This window comes from Melanerpes formicivorus, unplaced genomic scaffold (assembly GCF_026170545.1).
Source record: "Melanerpes formicivorus ecotype bairdi unplaced genomic scaffold, bMelFor1.0.p_v2 SCAF_26, whole genome shotgun sequence".
Lineage (NCBI taxonomy): Eukaryota > Metazoa > Chordata > Aves > Piciformes > Picidae > Melanerpes > Melanerpes formicivorus.
The window spans coordinates 2,012,006-2,029,422 of NW_027142378.1; the positions used below are offsets into that span (position 1 = coordinate 2,012,006).

The 17,417-nt window shown below is 48.5% G+C and overlaps 1 protein-coding gene across 1 annotated transcript in view; it reads right to left on the minus strand.

The window, feature by feature from the left end:
- Positions 1 to 17,417, minus strand: part of LMBRD1 (LMBR1 domain containing 1) — a 66,957-nt gene that overhangs the window by 35,959 nt on the left and 13,581 nt on the right. Inside the window, exons 4-7 of the mRNA XM_068153438.1 lie at positions 11,673 to 11,770; positions 9,743 to 9,810; positions 8,204 to 8,292; positions 6,049 to 6,122 (exon numbers count right to left, since the gene is read on the minus strand). Of these exons, the coding sequence (XP_068009539.1) occupies positions 6,049 to 6,122; positions 8,204 to 8,292; positions 9,743 to 9,810; positions 11,673 to 11,770 (329 nt within the window). The remainder of the gene's footprint in view (positions 1 to 6,048; positions 6,123 to 8,203; positions 8,293 to 9,742; positions 9,811 to 11,672; positions 11,771 to 17,417) is intronic.

A 17,417-nucleotide genomic window follows, 5' to 3' on the forward strand; every position in this document is an offset into this window, starting at 1 on the left:
CTTCCTTCAATACAAAAGATGCTAATAGTGAGTTGATTATGCAAGCAAGCTTCCTATCATCAGTGGGAGGGAAAGCAGCACTGGTCCTTCAAGACATCAGTATGTAGAAGAAAGGACAGACAGATGAGATGAGTCATCTTATGTGATGTGTCACAGGCCTGCACAGAAGCTCTATTAGCTGAGTTTCAGGGCTGCATTTCCCTTCAGGCTGCATTTCCCTCCAGGCTAATGCAGAAATTTAAGGCTTCCCTGAACATGGATTAGGTCCCCTGGGGGAGTGCAAATGCTAAGTTATTCAAGGGCTATTATTTTTGGTCACCTGCAACACAAGAAGCAAGCAATGTATGGAGCCAGCACAGGAAAGCCAAAGCTGTACAGTCAAGCCAAGCCAGGGCTCAATCCTGAATTAAATTGATTTCAAGTCTGGAATGTGAACAAAACCAGATGAAAAGAACCTTTCTAATAAAGTCAAGTTCATTTATATAGAGAGAAATTTGGATACAGCAATTCTGGTTTGGCACTTGCATCACTGAAACAACAGCTTCCAGGCCTGGTTTGCAGACACCACTTGTTCTAAGTCAGAGGCAAGGCACTGCACTGGAGGATAAAAACAGTAGCTAGGCCTGAGACAAGAATTAGCAGGGCAAGCTGTCATCAGGGAAGCTGGAGCCTGTGAGTCATGAAGGCAAGATGAAGCTCAAGATTGTTTATCCAGTATCAGAGGGCACTGCAGAGCAGTGGGAAGCATCCTCTAGCTGCTCTCTCAGCATGCCACTGAACCCAAACACACTGTGCTCCAGACAGCACAAAAATACCTCAGCAGAGATGACGTGAGCATTGCTCCCAGTCTGCTTAAGCTTCCCTTCTCTGGCGTCTCTCTCCTTCCCACCCTGTCTGCAACACATCCAGCTGTTCTCCCATTCCAAAGGGAGGACTCCAACAGGAGCTGCTGTTCTGATCCTTGCAGCTTCAGCATCTTACAGCATTTTGGACTTAGAATGGTTCAGGTTGGAAGGGACCTCCAAAGCTCATCCAGTCCAACCCCCGTGCAGTCAACAGGGACATCCCCCACTAGATCAGGTTGCCCAGAGCCCTGACCAAGCATCACCTTGAATACCTCCAGGGATGGAGCCTCAATCATCTCTCTGGGCACCTTGCTCCAGTGTTCCACCACCCTCATGATGCAGAACTTGTGAGGCTTCCACCACCTCCCTGGGCAACCTGTGCCAGTCTCTCACCACCCTCATGGGGAATAACTTCTTCCTCACATCCAATCCCAATCTACCCATTTCTAGTTCTACTCCATTCCCCCCAGTCCTATCACTCCCTGACACCCTCAAAAGTCCCTCCCCAGCTTTCTTGTAGCCCCCTTCAGATACTGGAAGGCCACAAGAAGGTATCCTTGGAGCCTTCTCTTCTCTAGACCAAACAGCCCCAACTCTCTCAGTCTGTCCTCATAGCAGAGCAGCTCCAGCCCTCTGCTCATCCTCATGGCCCTTCTCTCGACACCTTCCAGCACCTCCAGATCCTTCCTGTACTAGGGGCTCCGGAACTGGACACAGTGCTCCAGATGGGGTCTCACCAGAGTGGAGCAGAGGGGGAGAATCACCTCCCTCGACCTGCTGGCTATGCTTCTCTTGCTGCAGCCCAGGATGGGATTTGCTCTCTGGGCTGCAAGTGCTCACTGCTGGCTCCTCTTGAGCTTCTCCTCCACCAGCACCCCCAAGGCCTTTTCCTCAGGGCTGCTCTCAAGCCAGTCCCTGCCCAGCCTCAATCGGTGTCTGGGTTTGCCCTAACCCAGACGTAGGACCTTGCACTTGGTCTTGTTGAACCTCATGAGGTTGTCATGGGCCCAGCCCTGCAGCAAATGCCTGAAGAAGAGAGTTGAATCACTTCAAGCTAACTCTGAACACCTCCTACAAAAAGCCTTGGGGCCATCAGGCATCAGAGTTTAACCAGCAGTTGATTGTATTTTATTCTCTACATGAGGTGGGTGGTGAGAGGTTGGACTTGATGATCTTTGAGGTCTCTTCCAACCTTGGTGATGCTGCGATAGTGTGATCTGCTGAGTTCAGCTAATAAGATATGGTCTAATGACTAACTTGTGGCCCACATGGGACAATCTCTCCTTGTCAGTGAGCAAACAGAAGAGGTAGATTGTTCCTGATGAGTTTGGTACACCACCAGCACTGCAGCTGAAGGCATTTTACCCTTTGTTTTTTCCCCCCCCTCCCTGCTTAATACTTTTAAGAACTAAAACTTGTGATTTCAAGAGCTCATCACAAAGTGTTTGTGGACCATAGCAGAAAGACTCCCCATTCAATTTATTTTTAGAGCTCCATCTATCATGCAGATACAGATTTCAAGTGTTGTCCCCGAGGTGTTTTAAAAGGTGGATAAATAATCTTGGGCCAAAAGGGTGGAAATTAATCATCACCAAACATTTCTTGCGCGGCACTGCCCTCTAGCGAATCCCCAAACAGCCACATGAGGAGGAGAAGGCTCTCACCACAGATTCACAGATTGCATTGGGCTGGACGGGACCCTCAAAGATCATCTTGTCCAACCCCCCCTGCACTCACCTGGGACATCTCCAACTAGAGCAGGCTGCCCACAGCCACAGCAAGGCTGATCTTGAATGTCTGCAGGGATGGGGCCTCAACCACATCCCTGGGCAACCTGTTTAAGTATTTCACCACCCTCATAGAATCAGAGTCATAGAATCAATAAGGTTGGAAAAGACCTCAAAGATCATCAAGTCCAACCTGTCACCCAACACCTCATGAGTACTAAACCATGGCACCAAGTGCCACATCCACTCCCCTCTTGAACACCTTAAAGAACTTTCTCCTGATGTCCAACCTGCATCTCCCCTGCTCCAGTTTCAAACCATTGCCCCCCACCCAATCCCTACAAGCCCTTCTAAAGGACCTGCACAGCCTTCCTGTAGGCCTCCTTTCAACTTTTAAATGTAGCTGTAAGGTCACTCCAGAGCCTTCCCTTCTCCAGGCTGAACAGACCCAGTTCTTTCAGCTTGTCTTCACAGGAGAGGTGCTCCAGCACTCTTGCTAGCAGGGAGAAGAGGCCAACACCCACCTCACTCCAGCCTCCTTTCAGGGAGTTGTAGAGAGCAATGAGGTCACCCCTTCAGATATTGAAATGCAGCTCTAAGGTCTCCCTGGAGCCTTCTCTTCTCCAAGATGAACAGTGCAAATTCTTTCAGCCTGTCCCTATAGGAGATGCTCCAGCCTCCTGATCATCTTTGTGGCCTCCTCTGGACTCACACAATCAGGTCCATGTCTCATAGTTGGACACAGCACTGCAGGTGAGGTCTCATCAGAGCAGAGTAAAGTGGCAGTATCACCTCTCCTGCCCATCCACCACTACACCCTCAAGTCCTTTCCTGAAGGGCTGCTCTCAACTTCATCATCTCCCAGGTCAACATCTGGGGTTTAACATCCAGTGTCCCCAGCATACGTGGGACATGGAGCTGCTGAAGGAATACCACAGGAGGCCATGAAGACAATCAGAAGGCTGGAGAACTTCCCCTGTGGGGACAGGCTGAGACAGTTGGGGCTGTTCAGCCTGGAGAAGAGAAGGCTCTGGGGAGACCTTAAAGCATCCTTCCAGTACCTGAAGTGGCTACAAGAAAGCTGGGGAGGGAGTTTTTATAAGGGCTTGGAGTGACAGGATGAGAGGGAATCACATGGATTGGAGCTGGAAGAGAGGAGATCTAGACTGGAGATTAGGAAGAAATCCTTTCCAGTGAGGGTGGTGAGACACTGGAACAGGATGCCCAGGGACTTTGTGGATGCCCCCTCCCTTGAAGTGTTCAAGGCCAGGTTGGATGAGCTGGTGGGAGGTGTCCCTGCCCATGGCAGGGGGGTTGGAACTGGATGATCTTTAAGGTCCCTTCCAACCCAAACCATTCCAGGAACCCACAGCTCTCTCCAAGAGCACAGCAGGAGCTGGGCTGGTAAAGAGCACTGCAACTGGTTTGCTGTGGCAGTTCTTTCCTGCTTCACAGAGGAGTGAACATAATCAAACAGCCACATTTCTCCTGCATTTAAGAGCTGACATTGAAGTGATTAAGTCCTAATGACGATGAATGCTGCTAACTCCTGCATTCCTCCATAACTGTTTGATGTTGAAGAGGGGGGGGAAAAAAAGTCAGTAACAAGGCAGTGCTTTTAAGGTTAGATTATAAAAGGTTTAAAGCTTTTTGCCTCTGGTTTTTATGGTTTTTTTGGCTGTTAATAAAACTAAGTCAGCTGCAAGAAAAGTACCTCACAGGCTGGGCACTAAAATGAGATGTGGAAAGGTCATGAGGTTTGCCAGCAGACAAACCAAGCTTTGTCAGGGTCTCCCCTTCCAGGGAAAAGGGGAGCAAAAAAAAACCCTCACTTGATAAATTCCTAAGAAATCAAATAATGCTTATTAAATGTTTGGGGGGTGGGGGGTGGGGAGAGAGAAAAAAAGTCAATTATAATCATCCTTCAAGGACATGCTAAATGCAATGCCCCCCCCAAGTCACTCAAGAATTAATCTGCCTATCATGGTGAGTAATGTTTTGCTCTGCCTTGAATCCCACCAGCAATCTGGAGCTGCCAACAACTGTTGTATTAATACCTAAGGCAATGAAAATCCATTGCAATGCAGAAGAGATGAAATGAAAGAATAGATGCAAACTACAGCAGCTGTGAAACACTTTCAAACAAAGCACTGCAGCCCTCATTTCTCATTTTCTCGTTGCATTCCACACTCACAGACAGGGAAAGCTGTCAGTATAAATCATCAAGGTCATGGATTGGTAAAACCCCCTCCTGAGGAGCATTTTGGCACCTTTCTTCCAAACCAATCTGAAATCTCAAGTGCTGTACTTCAGTGTTATGGATTGCATAACACCCACCCACAAGGTGGGCTCGGTGGTATTAAAACCCTTGCAAGAGAACAGCAGCTGCCAGCTTGAGATTAGGTTGGAAATGGAGCCTAGGGGACAGCAAGTTCACCATGGGACAGCTGTGTGCCCTTCTGGCCAAAAGGGCCAAGGACATCCTGGGGTGCATCAACCAAAGTGTGGCCTGCAGGTCTAGAGAGGTTCTCCTCCCCCTCTACTCTGCCTTGCTGAGGACCACACCTGCAATCCTGTGTCCAGTTTTGGGCTCCCCAGCTCAAGAGAGGCAGAGACCTGCTGGAAAGAGTCCAAGGGAGAGCGACAAGGATGACTGAGGGACATGTACATCTCAGCTATGAAGAAAGGCTGAGAGACCTGGGGCTGTTTAGTCTGGAGAAGAGTATATTGCAAGCAGGGTTAGGTCATAAGTTTCTCTTAACAGCTCTCCTAGAGTTAGACTGGTTACCATGTGAAAAAGTTGAGGCTTTGGTACCCTTTCAGTTACAGATGCTCTACTTTGAAACTAAAAGAGGGAGATTTGGACAAGGCAGAAGAAAGAAATGTTTTACACTGAGGGTGGCCAGACTGTGGCCCAGCTTGCCTAGAGAGGGGAAAGATGCCTCATACCTGGAAACACTCCAGGTCAGGCTGGATGGGGCTCTGAGCAATGTGACCTAGGTGAAGATCTCATTGCTAACTGCAGGGAGATTGGACTACAAGACCTTGAAAGGTCCCTTCCAACCCACTCCAGTCTATGATTCTATGGCTATGTCCTTATGAAAGCTCTGAGTATCTCCAAAGACCAAAACTCCACCACATCTGAGCAACCTGTGCCAGTGCTCAGTTACCTTCATTGTGAAAAAGGCTGTTCTGATCTCCAGTAGGAACCTCCTGTGTTTCAGTTTGTGCTTTCAGCCTCTGGTCCCATCACTGAGTACCACAGAAAAGAGCCTGCTTCCATACTTTCTGCTCTCTCTGAAACAGTGTTTCTTGAACTTGAAGTAAAAGAGTTATTGCCCTCATTCCAAGCATTTCAAACCATGAACATTCAGGGCTAGAAGACCCTCTGGAAGCTGTTTAGCTTGCTGACAGTCTTCCATGCATGCATAACCCCCTGGTAACTGCAAGCACCATGAATGTAAAGAGCAACTTACTGTGTAAGTGATAGCTGCCAACATTCCAATCACAGTCAAGGAGCTAATGGAAAAGGAGAGGGCAGTCAAGCCATCTGTGGGGGAAAAAAAAACACCAAACACACCAGAAAAGCCTGTTGAAAATTCCTGCAGCAAAGGTTTATGAACATTTCTTCCTGAATTGGTTTTCCAAAGGTAGTTAGGTTCATTAGACTCAAGATAAAAAAAAAACCATATAAAATCTAATTGAGACAGTTACCAGCCCTAATAACTCAGATAAAAAATGTACCTAGCACAGCTTGCTGCCAGCAGCAGATCCTCCTCCACTAATGCAAGAAGCAGGAGAGCTATCTCGTGCTTGCTGCAAGTTCACAGATGTTGCACTCAGTGAAATGGTTGAATAGGCACTAATGAACTTGCTCACATAGCTGCCTAACTCTTCAAGACTCATTTCTGGCCTCCACAGGGTGCTGTGGTACTTTCCACAGTTTACACATTCATCTTTTATTTGTTACCACCTCACTTGTCATACTAAAGCACTGCCCAGAGGATCAGACAAGCATGGAATCCCTCAAACTAGCCAGAGTGGGGGCCTCAGCTACTCTCTGACCATGTACAGCCAGGTGTGCAGACTGGAAAAAGGCCAAGGAGCTGAGGAGTTACTGCTACCTTACTGTCATTGTAGAAATTGAAAGCTCTAGAAGAGAAGTATTACCAAACTCATCCCCAAAGGATGATCCCCAAACTCCCAAAGTTTTCTGCATAATTTTACATAAGAGCTCTGTCCCAAACCTCACCAAGAGAGACAAAAACATGGCAAGCTTGAATGAGCCAACATGTGCCCAGGTGGACAAAAAGGCCCCCAGCATCCTGGCCTGGATCAGGAGTAACAGCAGGAGCAGGGAATTGATTTGTGTCCCCATCCTCAGCACTAGTGAGGCCACAGCTTGAGTACTTGGTTCAGTATTGGGGCCCCCACTACAACAAAGACATTGAGGTGCTGGAGAGGGTCCAGAAAAGGGCAACAAAGCTGGGGAAGGGTCTGGAAAACAGGGCTGGGGAGGAGCAGCTGAGGGAGCTGGGGGTGTTTAGTGTGGAGAAGAGGAGGCTGAGGGGAGACCTCATTGCTCCCTACAGCTCCCCGAGAGGAGGCTGGAGTGAGGTGGGGGTTGGTCTCTTCTCCCTAGTAGCAAGAGTGCTGGAGCACCTCTCCTGTGAAGACAGGCTGAAAGAACTGAGTCTGTTCAGCCTGGAGAAAAGAAGGCTCAGGGGTGACCTTATATTTAAAAGCCTGAAGGGAACCTGTAGGAAGGCTGAGGAAGGGACTCCTCAGAAGGGGCTTTTAGCAATAGGACAAGGGGCAATGGTTTGAAATTGGAGCAGGGGAGATGTAGGTTGGACATCAGGAGGAAGTTTTGCACAATAAGAGTGGTGAAATAATGGGATAGCCCTGTTTCTGGAGACATTCATAGTCAGACTTGATGTGTCCCTGGGCAGCCTGACCTATTTAGAGGTGTCTCTCCTGACTACAGGGGAGTTGAACAAGATGACCTTTGAGGGTCCCTTCCAACCTGATGCAATCTGTGACTCTGAAGTTCACCCATTTTAGCTTATCAACATTCTCATAGTATCAGTCAGGGTTGGAAGGGAACACAAGGATCATCTAGTTCCAACCCCCTTGCCATGGGCAGTGACACCCCACACTAGATCAGGCTGCCCAGAGCCTCAGCCAGCTTGGGCTTAAACACCTCCAGGGACGGGGCCCCAACCACCTCTGTGGATAACCCATTCCAGGGCTTCACCATTCCCATGGTGAAGAACTTCTTCCTCATGTCCAGAGGGTATATATAGGGTAACCCAAGTAAAGACTCCACAAAATCAAGTACCTCCCCCTTCCCACCACTAATGTCAGAGGACACAAGACTGGAATCCTCACTGCCATGTGGAGGCTGTGCTGAAAGCAGACACCGCCAGCGTCAGCTCTGATGGTTTTATTTCACCTGAAGGGGAACAGCACCATCTTATTGCAAAGATTTAGTGTAGGGGAGCAGTTAAAGTTAGGAGACTGTCCCCAAGAAAGCTGTTTTGCTGTCAGTGAGCTGTTCAGTCAGTGAGGAGTACAGCACAATAAGGTAGTAGCAAGTGAGGCAAAGCTCAGACTAAATCTCAAACTTACGACTGCTGCCAAATTCTTCAAACAGGAGCTCTACTTTCTCCCATTCTGTGGAATTCTTCTTGTTGGGAATATCCAAAGGAACAAAAGCACTGTAACAAAGCAGAAGAAGTCATCTCACAAACATCCAAAGAATTCTACTACCAAGGGAAGGAAATAGAAATCATAGAATCATCCAGCTGTCAAGGCTGGAAGCGACCTTTGAGACCACCAAGTGCAGCTGCTCACCTAGAGCTCACCATCCCACCACTGCTGCTAAGCCAAACCCATTTATTCCTGAAGAAAAACCCTGTGACATCAGGTTAAAAAGAAATAATCAGAGATTCATAGAATGGGATGGGTTGGAAGGTACCTTGAAGAGTGGCCTTGAACACTTCCAGGGAGGGAGCATCCACACCCTCCCTGGGCAACCAGCTCCCAGGTCTCACCACTCTCACACTAGAGAGTTTCTTTCTTTACAGTAAAAATAAAAGGTCTGAAGAATTTCTGAAGGCATTGCTCCATTTCATTCACATTCCTCTCAAATGCTTTAATGACATCAGCAGAGTACAGATGCGAGTGTGTGCAGAGCTCAGTCTGAGGTCAAGCAACAAGGTAACTTCCTATTTCCCAGTCCGAACAGAGGTAAGAATCCTATACCCAGGTATCACTGTCTCCTCTACCTAGAATCAGGTGATAGGATAAGAGAAAATGGCCTGAAACTGTGCCAGGGGAGGTTTAGGTTGGAGGTAAGAAATATTTCTTTTCTGGAAGAGTGGTCAGGCATTGGAACAGGCTACCCAGGGAGGTGGGGGAGTCACCATCCCTGAGGTATTCAAGAAACATGCTGAAAGGTGTCCAGAGAAGGGCCACGAGGATGAGCAGAGGGCTGGAACTGCTCTCTTATGAGCATAGACTGAGAGGTTGGGGTTCTTCAGTTTGGAGAAGAGAAGGCTCCAAGGAGACCTTCTTATGGCCTTCTGAAAGGGGCTACAAGAAAGCTGGGGAGGGACTTTTTAGGGTGTCAGGGAGTGATAGGACTGGGGGAATGGAGCAAAACTAGAAATGGACAGATTCAGATTGGATGTTAGGAAGAAGTTGTTCCCCATGAGGGTGGTGAGAGACTGGCACAGGTTGCCCAGGGAGATGGTGGAAGCCTCATCCCTGGAGGTTTTTGCAGCCAGGCTGTATGTGGCTGTGAGCAACCTGCTGTAGTGTGAGGTGTCCCTGGCCAGAGCAGGGGGGTTGGAACTGGATGGTCCTTGAGGTCCCTTCCAACCCTGACAATTCTATGAAACCTGTGGCCATGGCACTTGGGAACATGGTTTAATTGCCATGGTGGTGCTAGGCTGATGGTTGGACTCAATGACTTCAGGGGTCTTTTCCAACCAAAGCAACTGCATGATCCTGTGCTTTCAGTCCTGTAAGAGCTGAAGCTAGGTACCCGTTGCCAGCTGGAGTGCACCACAGTCCACCCTTTCTAACCATGCACAGCACAAAGTTCTCTTTGAGGTTCCACTCCATTCAGAGTATCCCCTGCCAACGTTCCACACAAACACTTACCCAATTAAGAGCAGGACTGCACAGACTGTGATGAAGCCCAGAGTGTATTTGAGTGCAGTTTTTACTTGCTGTATAGTAAAGAAGAAAAACAATTACTATTAGCATCAAACAAATCCAAAGGGATACAACAAACAAGTTACACCAATGCTTACTCAGCACAAAAGGTGTGCTACAACAGGACCTCCACAGCAGCCTGAGTAGTGTTACATACAGGTTGGAAGCATAGATTCTTGGAGATCTCAGAGCCTGAGGACTCTGAACAAGGGCACTGCACTGTGCTTCCATCAAACTACTCACTTGAGCAGCTGTGGCCAGCAGCCAGGGTCCATTTGTTCAGTGCAAGCAGAAAATTATGACTATAAATGCTTTATGTTATGGCTCTGATCACAAGGCTTTTTTTTTCCCCACCCCCCCATCTTTTTACAACTAAATAGGAGGAGAAAATTACCACCATCAGTGATTCAAAGATCCTTCAAGCAAAGTATTCCTGTTTCAGAAAGCAGCAGCTTATTGCATGCATTTATTGTGATCTCCATGTTATTGTGGATGTCAAAAACCTTCAGTGCACTACAAACATCACCAACTGTCAGCTTCAGGTAAATTGCTACCACCTACACCTCAAGGCAAAAAAGCAAAACATAAATGCTGAAAGAAGGCAGGCACTCAAACTTAGTGCCTCAGGAACAGTACAGCCTCATGGAACCACAGAATGCTTTGGTTGCAAGGGACCTCCAAAGGTCATCCAGTCCAACCCCCCCTGCAGTCAGCAGGGAGATCCTCCACTAGATGCGGTTGCTCAGAGCCCTGTTGAGCCTTACTTTGAATATCTCCAAGGATGAGGCCTCAACTACCTCCCTGGGCAACCTGTTGCAGTGTTCCACTGCCTGTCTTCTGCTTTAAAACCTGCTCCTGCATGCTCATTCTATAAGAAAACAGATCTTAAGGAACAGCTGAGGGAACTGAGGTTGTTGAGGGTGGAAAAGAAGAGGCTGAGGGGAGACCTCACCGCTCTCTACAACTCCCAGGAAGTGAGGATTGGTCTCTTCTCCTTGGTATCAGGTAATAGGATGAGGGAAGATAGCCTGAAACTGTGCCAAGGGAGGGTTAGGTTGGAGATTAGAGTGGTCAGGGATGGGAACAGGCTGCCCAGGGAGGTGGTGGAGGTGTTCAAAAACATGTGACCATGGGACTGTGGCACATGGTTTAATGGCCATGGTGGTGCTGGGTTGAAGGCTCCGAGGTGACCTCATTGTGGCCTTCCAGTATCTGAAGGGGGCTACAGGAAGGCTGGGAAGGGACTTCTCAGGATCTCAGGCAGTGATAGGACTAGGGGGAATGGAATGAAGCTGGAGGTGGGGAGATTCAGGCTGGAGGTGAGGAGGAAGTTCTTCCCCATGAGAGTGGTGAAGCCCTGGAATGGGTTGTCCAGGGAGGTGGTTGAGGCCCTGTCCCTGGAGGTGTTTAAGGCCAGGCTGGATGAGGCTCTGGCCAGGCTGATGTAGTGTGGGGTGTCCCTGCCCATGGCAGGGGGGTTGGAACTAGATGATCCTTGTGGTCCCTTCCAACCCTGACTGATACTATGATACTATGATCTTGGAGGTCTTTTGCAACTAAACCAATTCTGTGATTCCATGTGCAGTTTTAGCTTCCTGGAGATCAAGTCAGGCTCCAAGAAATTCTTTACAACCTTAGAATTCCCTGGCCAGACAGAGGTGAATTCCTTCTTTTGCTACAGTTTCATTTCATGAGAGGCTTAGATGATGTGGGACCAGGTGTTAATGAGAGCTGCCTCACTGAAGGAGCTGTAGAAATAGCTTTTGAAGTGCTGTTCACACTGCAGTATTGCAGTCAGACAATCACCCTTGCTATTCTTCTGGCCTGTGTTCATTTATCTTTCCCCTGCTTGGTGCATTTGCTAGAGTCAACTTACTGAGCATGTGTTGCCACCATCTTCCTCCTTCTCCTCATAATAGAAGTAGACAAAGGGAATCCACAGAAAGACACAGAACAGTATGATGGAGTACAAAGCTAGGAGAGAGGAGTTAATTAAGTGAGCAAAGTGACACTGGCACTTCATGTACTGCAGAGTCATCCACAAGGGAAAACAAATAAAAATCTTTAGTCTCCCCCCCAAAGGCAAGAACCAAGCCTCAGTCTCACCGCCAAAGGCAAGACCCAAACCTCAGTCTCCCCCCCAAAGGCAAGACCCTAACCTCAGTCTCCTCCCCAAAGGCAAGACCCAAATCTCAGTCTCACCACCAAAGGCAAGACCCAAGCCTCAGTCTCCTCCCCAAAGGCAAGACCCAAGCCTCAGTCTCCTCCCCAAAGGCAAGACCCAAGCCTCAGTCTCCCCCCCAAAGGCAAGACCCAAGCCTCAGTCTCCTCCCCAAAGGCAAGACCCAAGCCTCAGTCTCCCCTCCAAAGGCAAGACCCAAGCCTCAGTCTCCCCTCCAAAGGCAAGAACCAAACCTCAGTCTCCCCTCCAAAGGCAAGAACCAAACCTCAGCTTCCCCCCCAAAGGCAAGAACCCAACCTCAGTTTCCCCCCCAAAGGCAAGACCCAAGCCTCAGTCTCCCCCCCAAAGGCAAGACCCAAGCCTCAGTCTCCCCCCCAAAGGCAAGACCCAAGCCTCAGTTTCCCCCCCAAAGGCAAGACCCAAGCCTCAGTCTCCTCCCCAAAGGCAAGACCCAAGCCTCAGTCTCCCCCTCAAAGGCAAGACCCAAGCCTCAGTCTCCCCCTCAAAGGCAAGACCCAAGCCTCAGTCTCACCGCCAAAGGCAAGACCCAAGCCTCAGTTTCCCCCCCAAAGGCAAGACCCAAGCCTCAGTCTCCTCCCCAAAGGCAAGACCCAAGCCTCAGTCTCCCCTCCAAAGGCAAGACCCAAGCCTCAGTCTCCCCCTCAAAGGCAAGACCCAAGCCTCAGTCTCCCCCCCAAAGGCAAGACCCAAGCCTCAGTCTCCTCCCCAAAGGCAAGAACCCAACCTCAGCCTCCTCTCAACCCAGCTCTTGCTCATTTCAAACATGGAAATGTTACTACAATTTACAGACTATTACTGTGGGGTGGACTCCAAAGGATTCACAGAATTAAGCCTTTCAGACTAAGAGTTTCAGATCCTTCTTCAATTCAGCAATGGCAAGAAGACTAAAACTAATCATCTGCATGCAGGAGGTGCAGAGGACAGGGGAAGAAGCAGCATAGATGACAGTGAATAAGACCAAGCTGAGCCACCTCATAGAATCATAGAACTGTTAGGGCTGGAAGGGACCTCAAGGATCAGCCAGATCCAAGCCCCCTTGCCACGGGCAGGGACACCTCACACTAGATCATCACACAACCTGTTCACCAAACAGTGCAAAGATTACCACAAAGGTCAAATTCTTTTGATGCTAGAACCCCACAGGTTGTTCCATTACAGTTAAGTGTATTACAGGTGGGAGGAAAGCTCTGCTATGAGGACCTCAGCTCACAAAGTAGAACAAGCTGTAGCAAGAGAGTTTCATTGCTTAACATCCCTCTGCTCTGCCCTGGTGAGACCACACCTGGAATACTGCCCCAGCTCAAGAGGGACAGGAATCTGCTGGAGGGAGTCCAACAGACACTACAAGGGTGATGAAGGGACTTGAACATCTCTGCTATGAAGAAAGACTGAGAGATCTGGGGCTGTTTAGTCTGGACAAGAGAAGGCTGAGAGGGGATCCTAACATCCACAAATATCTGAGGGGTGGGTGTCAGGAGGAAGGTGCCAGGCTCTTTTTGGTGGTGCCCAGTAAGGACAAGGAATAACAGGTACAAGCTGGAACACAGGAGGTTCCACCTCAACATGAGGAAGATTTCTTCCCTGTGAGGGTGATGGAGCACTGGGCCAGAGAGGTTGTGGAGTCTCCATCTCTGGAGACTCTCAGGACCCACCTGAGTGTGTTCCTGTGTCACCTGCCCTAGGGAACAGAACAGAACAGAATAGACCAGACCAGGTTGCAAAAGACCTTTGAGATCATCGAGTCCAACCTATCACCCAACACCATCTAATCATAGTATCACAGTTTCACCAAGGTTGGAAGAGACCTCAGAGATCATCAAGTCCAACCTGTCACCCAGCACCTCGTGACTACTAACCATGGCACCAAGTGCCACATCCAATCCCCTCTTGAACACCTCCAGGGATGGTGACTCCACCACCTCCCTGGGCAGCACATTCCAATGGCCAATCTCTCTTTCTGGAAAGAACTTCTTCCCAACATCCAGCCTAAACCTCCCCTGGCACAGCTTGAGACTGGGTCCTCCTGTTCATTGGCAGTGGGGTTGGACTTGGTCTCTAGAGGTCTCTTCCAACCAGTGCCACTCTGTGATTCTGTGAATTCAAGCTTGTAGAGTTACCATCATTCTCCTCCTGTGCTTCACTGAAGACATTGGGAAATCCCCAAGTAGGGACTAATACCTTCAAGCCTATCTGGCAGTCACCTCCAGCTCAAATGAAGAGCAACCAACTTGGGTTGCAGTTTTCTGTGCCACAGCCATTATTTGAAGCCATTAAACAGTCACATTTCCTTCTAATTTATGCCTTCCTCCAAGAACTGAACCTCTCAGCCAATACTGACCTCTAACAGATGGTCTGTATTAAAAACCCAAAGCTCTAATAGCATGCTCTGTACCAAGCCCAAGACAAGATCTGCATGCACAACAAGATTCAGCATGAGACTCATTCCAGAGTTTTCCATCCATCATGAGTGCTCTGCTGGCACTTAGTCCTTCAGCTCACCTTAAATATGCTCTCTAGAAGCTACAGGGCCTCCAATGTATTACAAGACAACACCTAATAGTATAACTAACCCAGCTTAAGAGGGACATACAACTGCTGGAGCAGGGACAGCAGTCCATGAAGATGATCAGAGGGCAGAAGAACCTCCCCTGGGGGGACAGGCCAGGAGACTTGGGGCTCTTCAGCCTGGAGAAGGCTCCTGGGATACCTTACAGAGGCCTTGCAGTACCTGAAGGAGGCTACAAGAAGGCTGCAGAGGGACTGTTTGCAGCAGTGACAGGATGAGGGACAATGGTTTGAAATGAGAAAAGAGCAGATTGAGCTTGGATGTGAGGAGCAAATTCTGCATCAGGAGGCTGCTGGAGCCTTATTCCATTCTATTCCATCCCATTCCATTCTATTCCATTCCATTCTATTCCATCCCATCCCATTCTATTCCATCCCATTCTATTCCATTCCATCCCATTCTATTCCATCCCATTCTATTCCATTCCATTCTATTCCATCCCATCCCATTCTATTCCATCCCATTCTATTCCATTCCATCCCATTCTATTCCATCCCATCCCATTCTATTCCATCCCATTCTATTCCATTCCATTCTATTCCATCCCATTCTATTCCATCCCATTCTATTCCATCCCATTCTATTCCATCCCATTCTATTCCATCCCATCCCATTCTATTCCATTCCATTCTATTCCATTCCATTCTATTCCATTCCATTCTATTCCATCCCATCCCATTCTATTCCATTCCATTCTATTCCATCCCATCCCATTCTATTCCATTCCATTCTATTCCATCCCATCCCATTCTATTCCATTCCATTCTATTCCATCCCATTCCATTCACTGAAGGAGGCTGCCCAGGGAGGCAGTTGAGACCCCATCCCTGGAAATATTCAAGCTCAGGCTCAACAGGGCTCTGAGCAACCTGATGCAGCCCCCTGATCATCTGAGCAGAAGTCTTTTCCACCACACAGAACTTCTGCTCTTCCAGATGGCTTCATATGGTGGGGGGCATTGCATAACATCAATGCTGTTGTTTAAAACAATGCTTTACACACTCCCTCACTCCTCCTGCTGAGAAGGAACAAGCAACTTCAGCAAACCTCACATTTTTTTCCTTCCTTCCCACATATATTATTCTTAGACCTCAGAGAAGTTCCTTAAAACCATTTTTTTCCCCATCAAGAACAGACAGGTTGCTTTCCCCAGGAAGGAACAGAAAGCAAGGCTGACTCTCAAGTCAGACACTTGCTGGAAGCAGGACAGTTAAAGCAGTTCACACCAAGTGTCAAGACTGTAATAGACCTTCAATATTCTCAGGCACACTGCAGCTCTAAATTCACACTTAGTAAGACACTGTTTCTACAGAGGCAGCTCCAGAGTATTTGTCAAGTACAACCACAGCAGTCTTCCACAGTACTCTCCTAGGACCAGACCATGGAAACATGGAGACACATCTGACTGCTTGTCACAGGATGAAGGAGACCTTCTTGCTGTCTACAACTCCCTGAAGGGAGGCTGTAGCCAGGTGGGGGTTGGTCTCTTCTCCCAGGCAAGCAGCACCAGAACAACAGGACACAGTCTCAAGCTGTGCCAGGGGAAGTTTAGGCTGGAGGTGAGGAAGAAGTTCTTCCCAGAAAGAGAGATTGGCCACTAGAATGTGCTGCCCAGGGAGGTGGTGGAGTCCCCATCCCTGGAGGTGTTCAAGAGGGGATTGGACATGGCACTTGGTGCCATGGTTTAGTAGTCATGAGGTGCTGGGTGACAGGTTGGACTTGATCTCTGAAGTCTTTTCCAACCTTATTGATTCTATGATGAGAGAATGGATTGAAGCTGGAAGAGGGCAGATTTAGACTGGAGATGAGGAAGAAAATCTTTTCAGTGAGGGTGGGGAGACACTGGCACAGGTTGCCCAGGGAGGCTGTGGATGCCTCCTCCCTGGAGGTGTTCAAGGCCAGGTTGGATGAGGCCTTGAGCAGCCTGGGCTGGTGGGAGGTGACCTTGCTCATGGCAGAGGGGTGGAGCTGGATGATCTTTAAGCTCCCTTCCAACCCAAACCTATCAATCTATAACTTGCACCTACTAATTCACAGAAGCCCAAATCCTTGTGTCAAAGACTAACACTTGCAGGAAGCAGACAAAACTTCAGGCAGAAACCAAAATTCAGCCAAGTTATCCTAAGCACTGTTTTGGTTAAATTCTTACTCCAACGTTTTTTTAACTTTTTCCTTATTTCAAGGAAAAAAAGAGATAAATTCAGTTTAGCTCAGACTTCAAAGCACAGCTGAAGAACAGATTGCCCACACACAAACAGGTTGGCCAGGGAGGTTGTGCCTGCCTCCTCCCTGGAGGTGTCCAAGGCCAACTTGGTTGATGCCTTGAGCATCCTGAGCTAGTGGAAGGTGCCCTTGCCCATGGCAGGGCTTGGAACTAGATGACCTTTAAGGTCCCTTCCAACCTAAGCCATTCTTTGAATCTATAAAGGTAGTTGATGGTGTTTGCCACGCTGTAGTTGAGAGGCACTTCACACATGCAGGTCAAAAGATCTCATTCCACCTCACAGGAGGACTGGGATGCATCAATGATACCCTTTCACTATTCACAAACCTTCAGAAGGACCCTGGACACCAAGCTGACTCCAACAGGTAGGATTTGCTCACTAGAGGAAGAGCTACAGAGCACAGCTCCAGGTTACTGCCAATTGTTTCAGCCTGATCCTTTGTGAAACAGAGGAAACTGCTGTTGGATGGTTTCCAATTATAACCCTTGCTGAAAAGGGTTTTCCTTCCAAACACAAGCTGACATGCTGCTTTGGAGCATCTGCCAACCACTGATCTTTCTTCAATCACTCCTGCACTGGCAGGCACCTTCTACTACAGTTGGCTTTATGAGCATTAACACAATAACC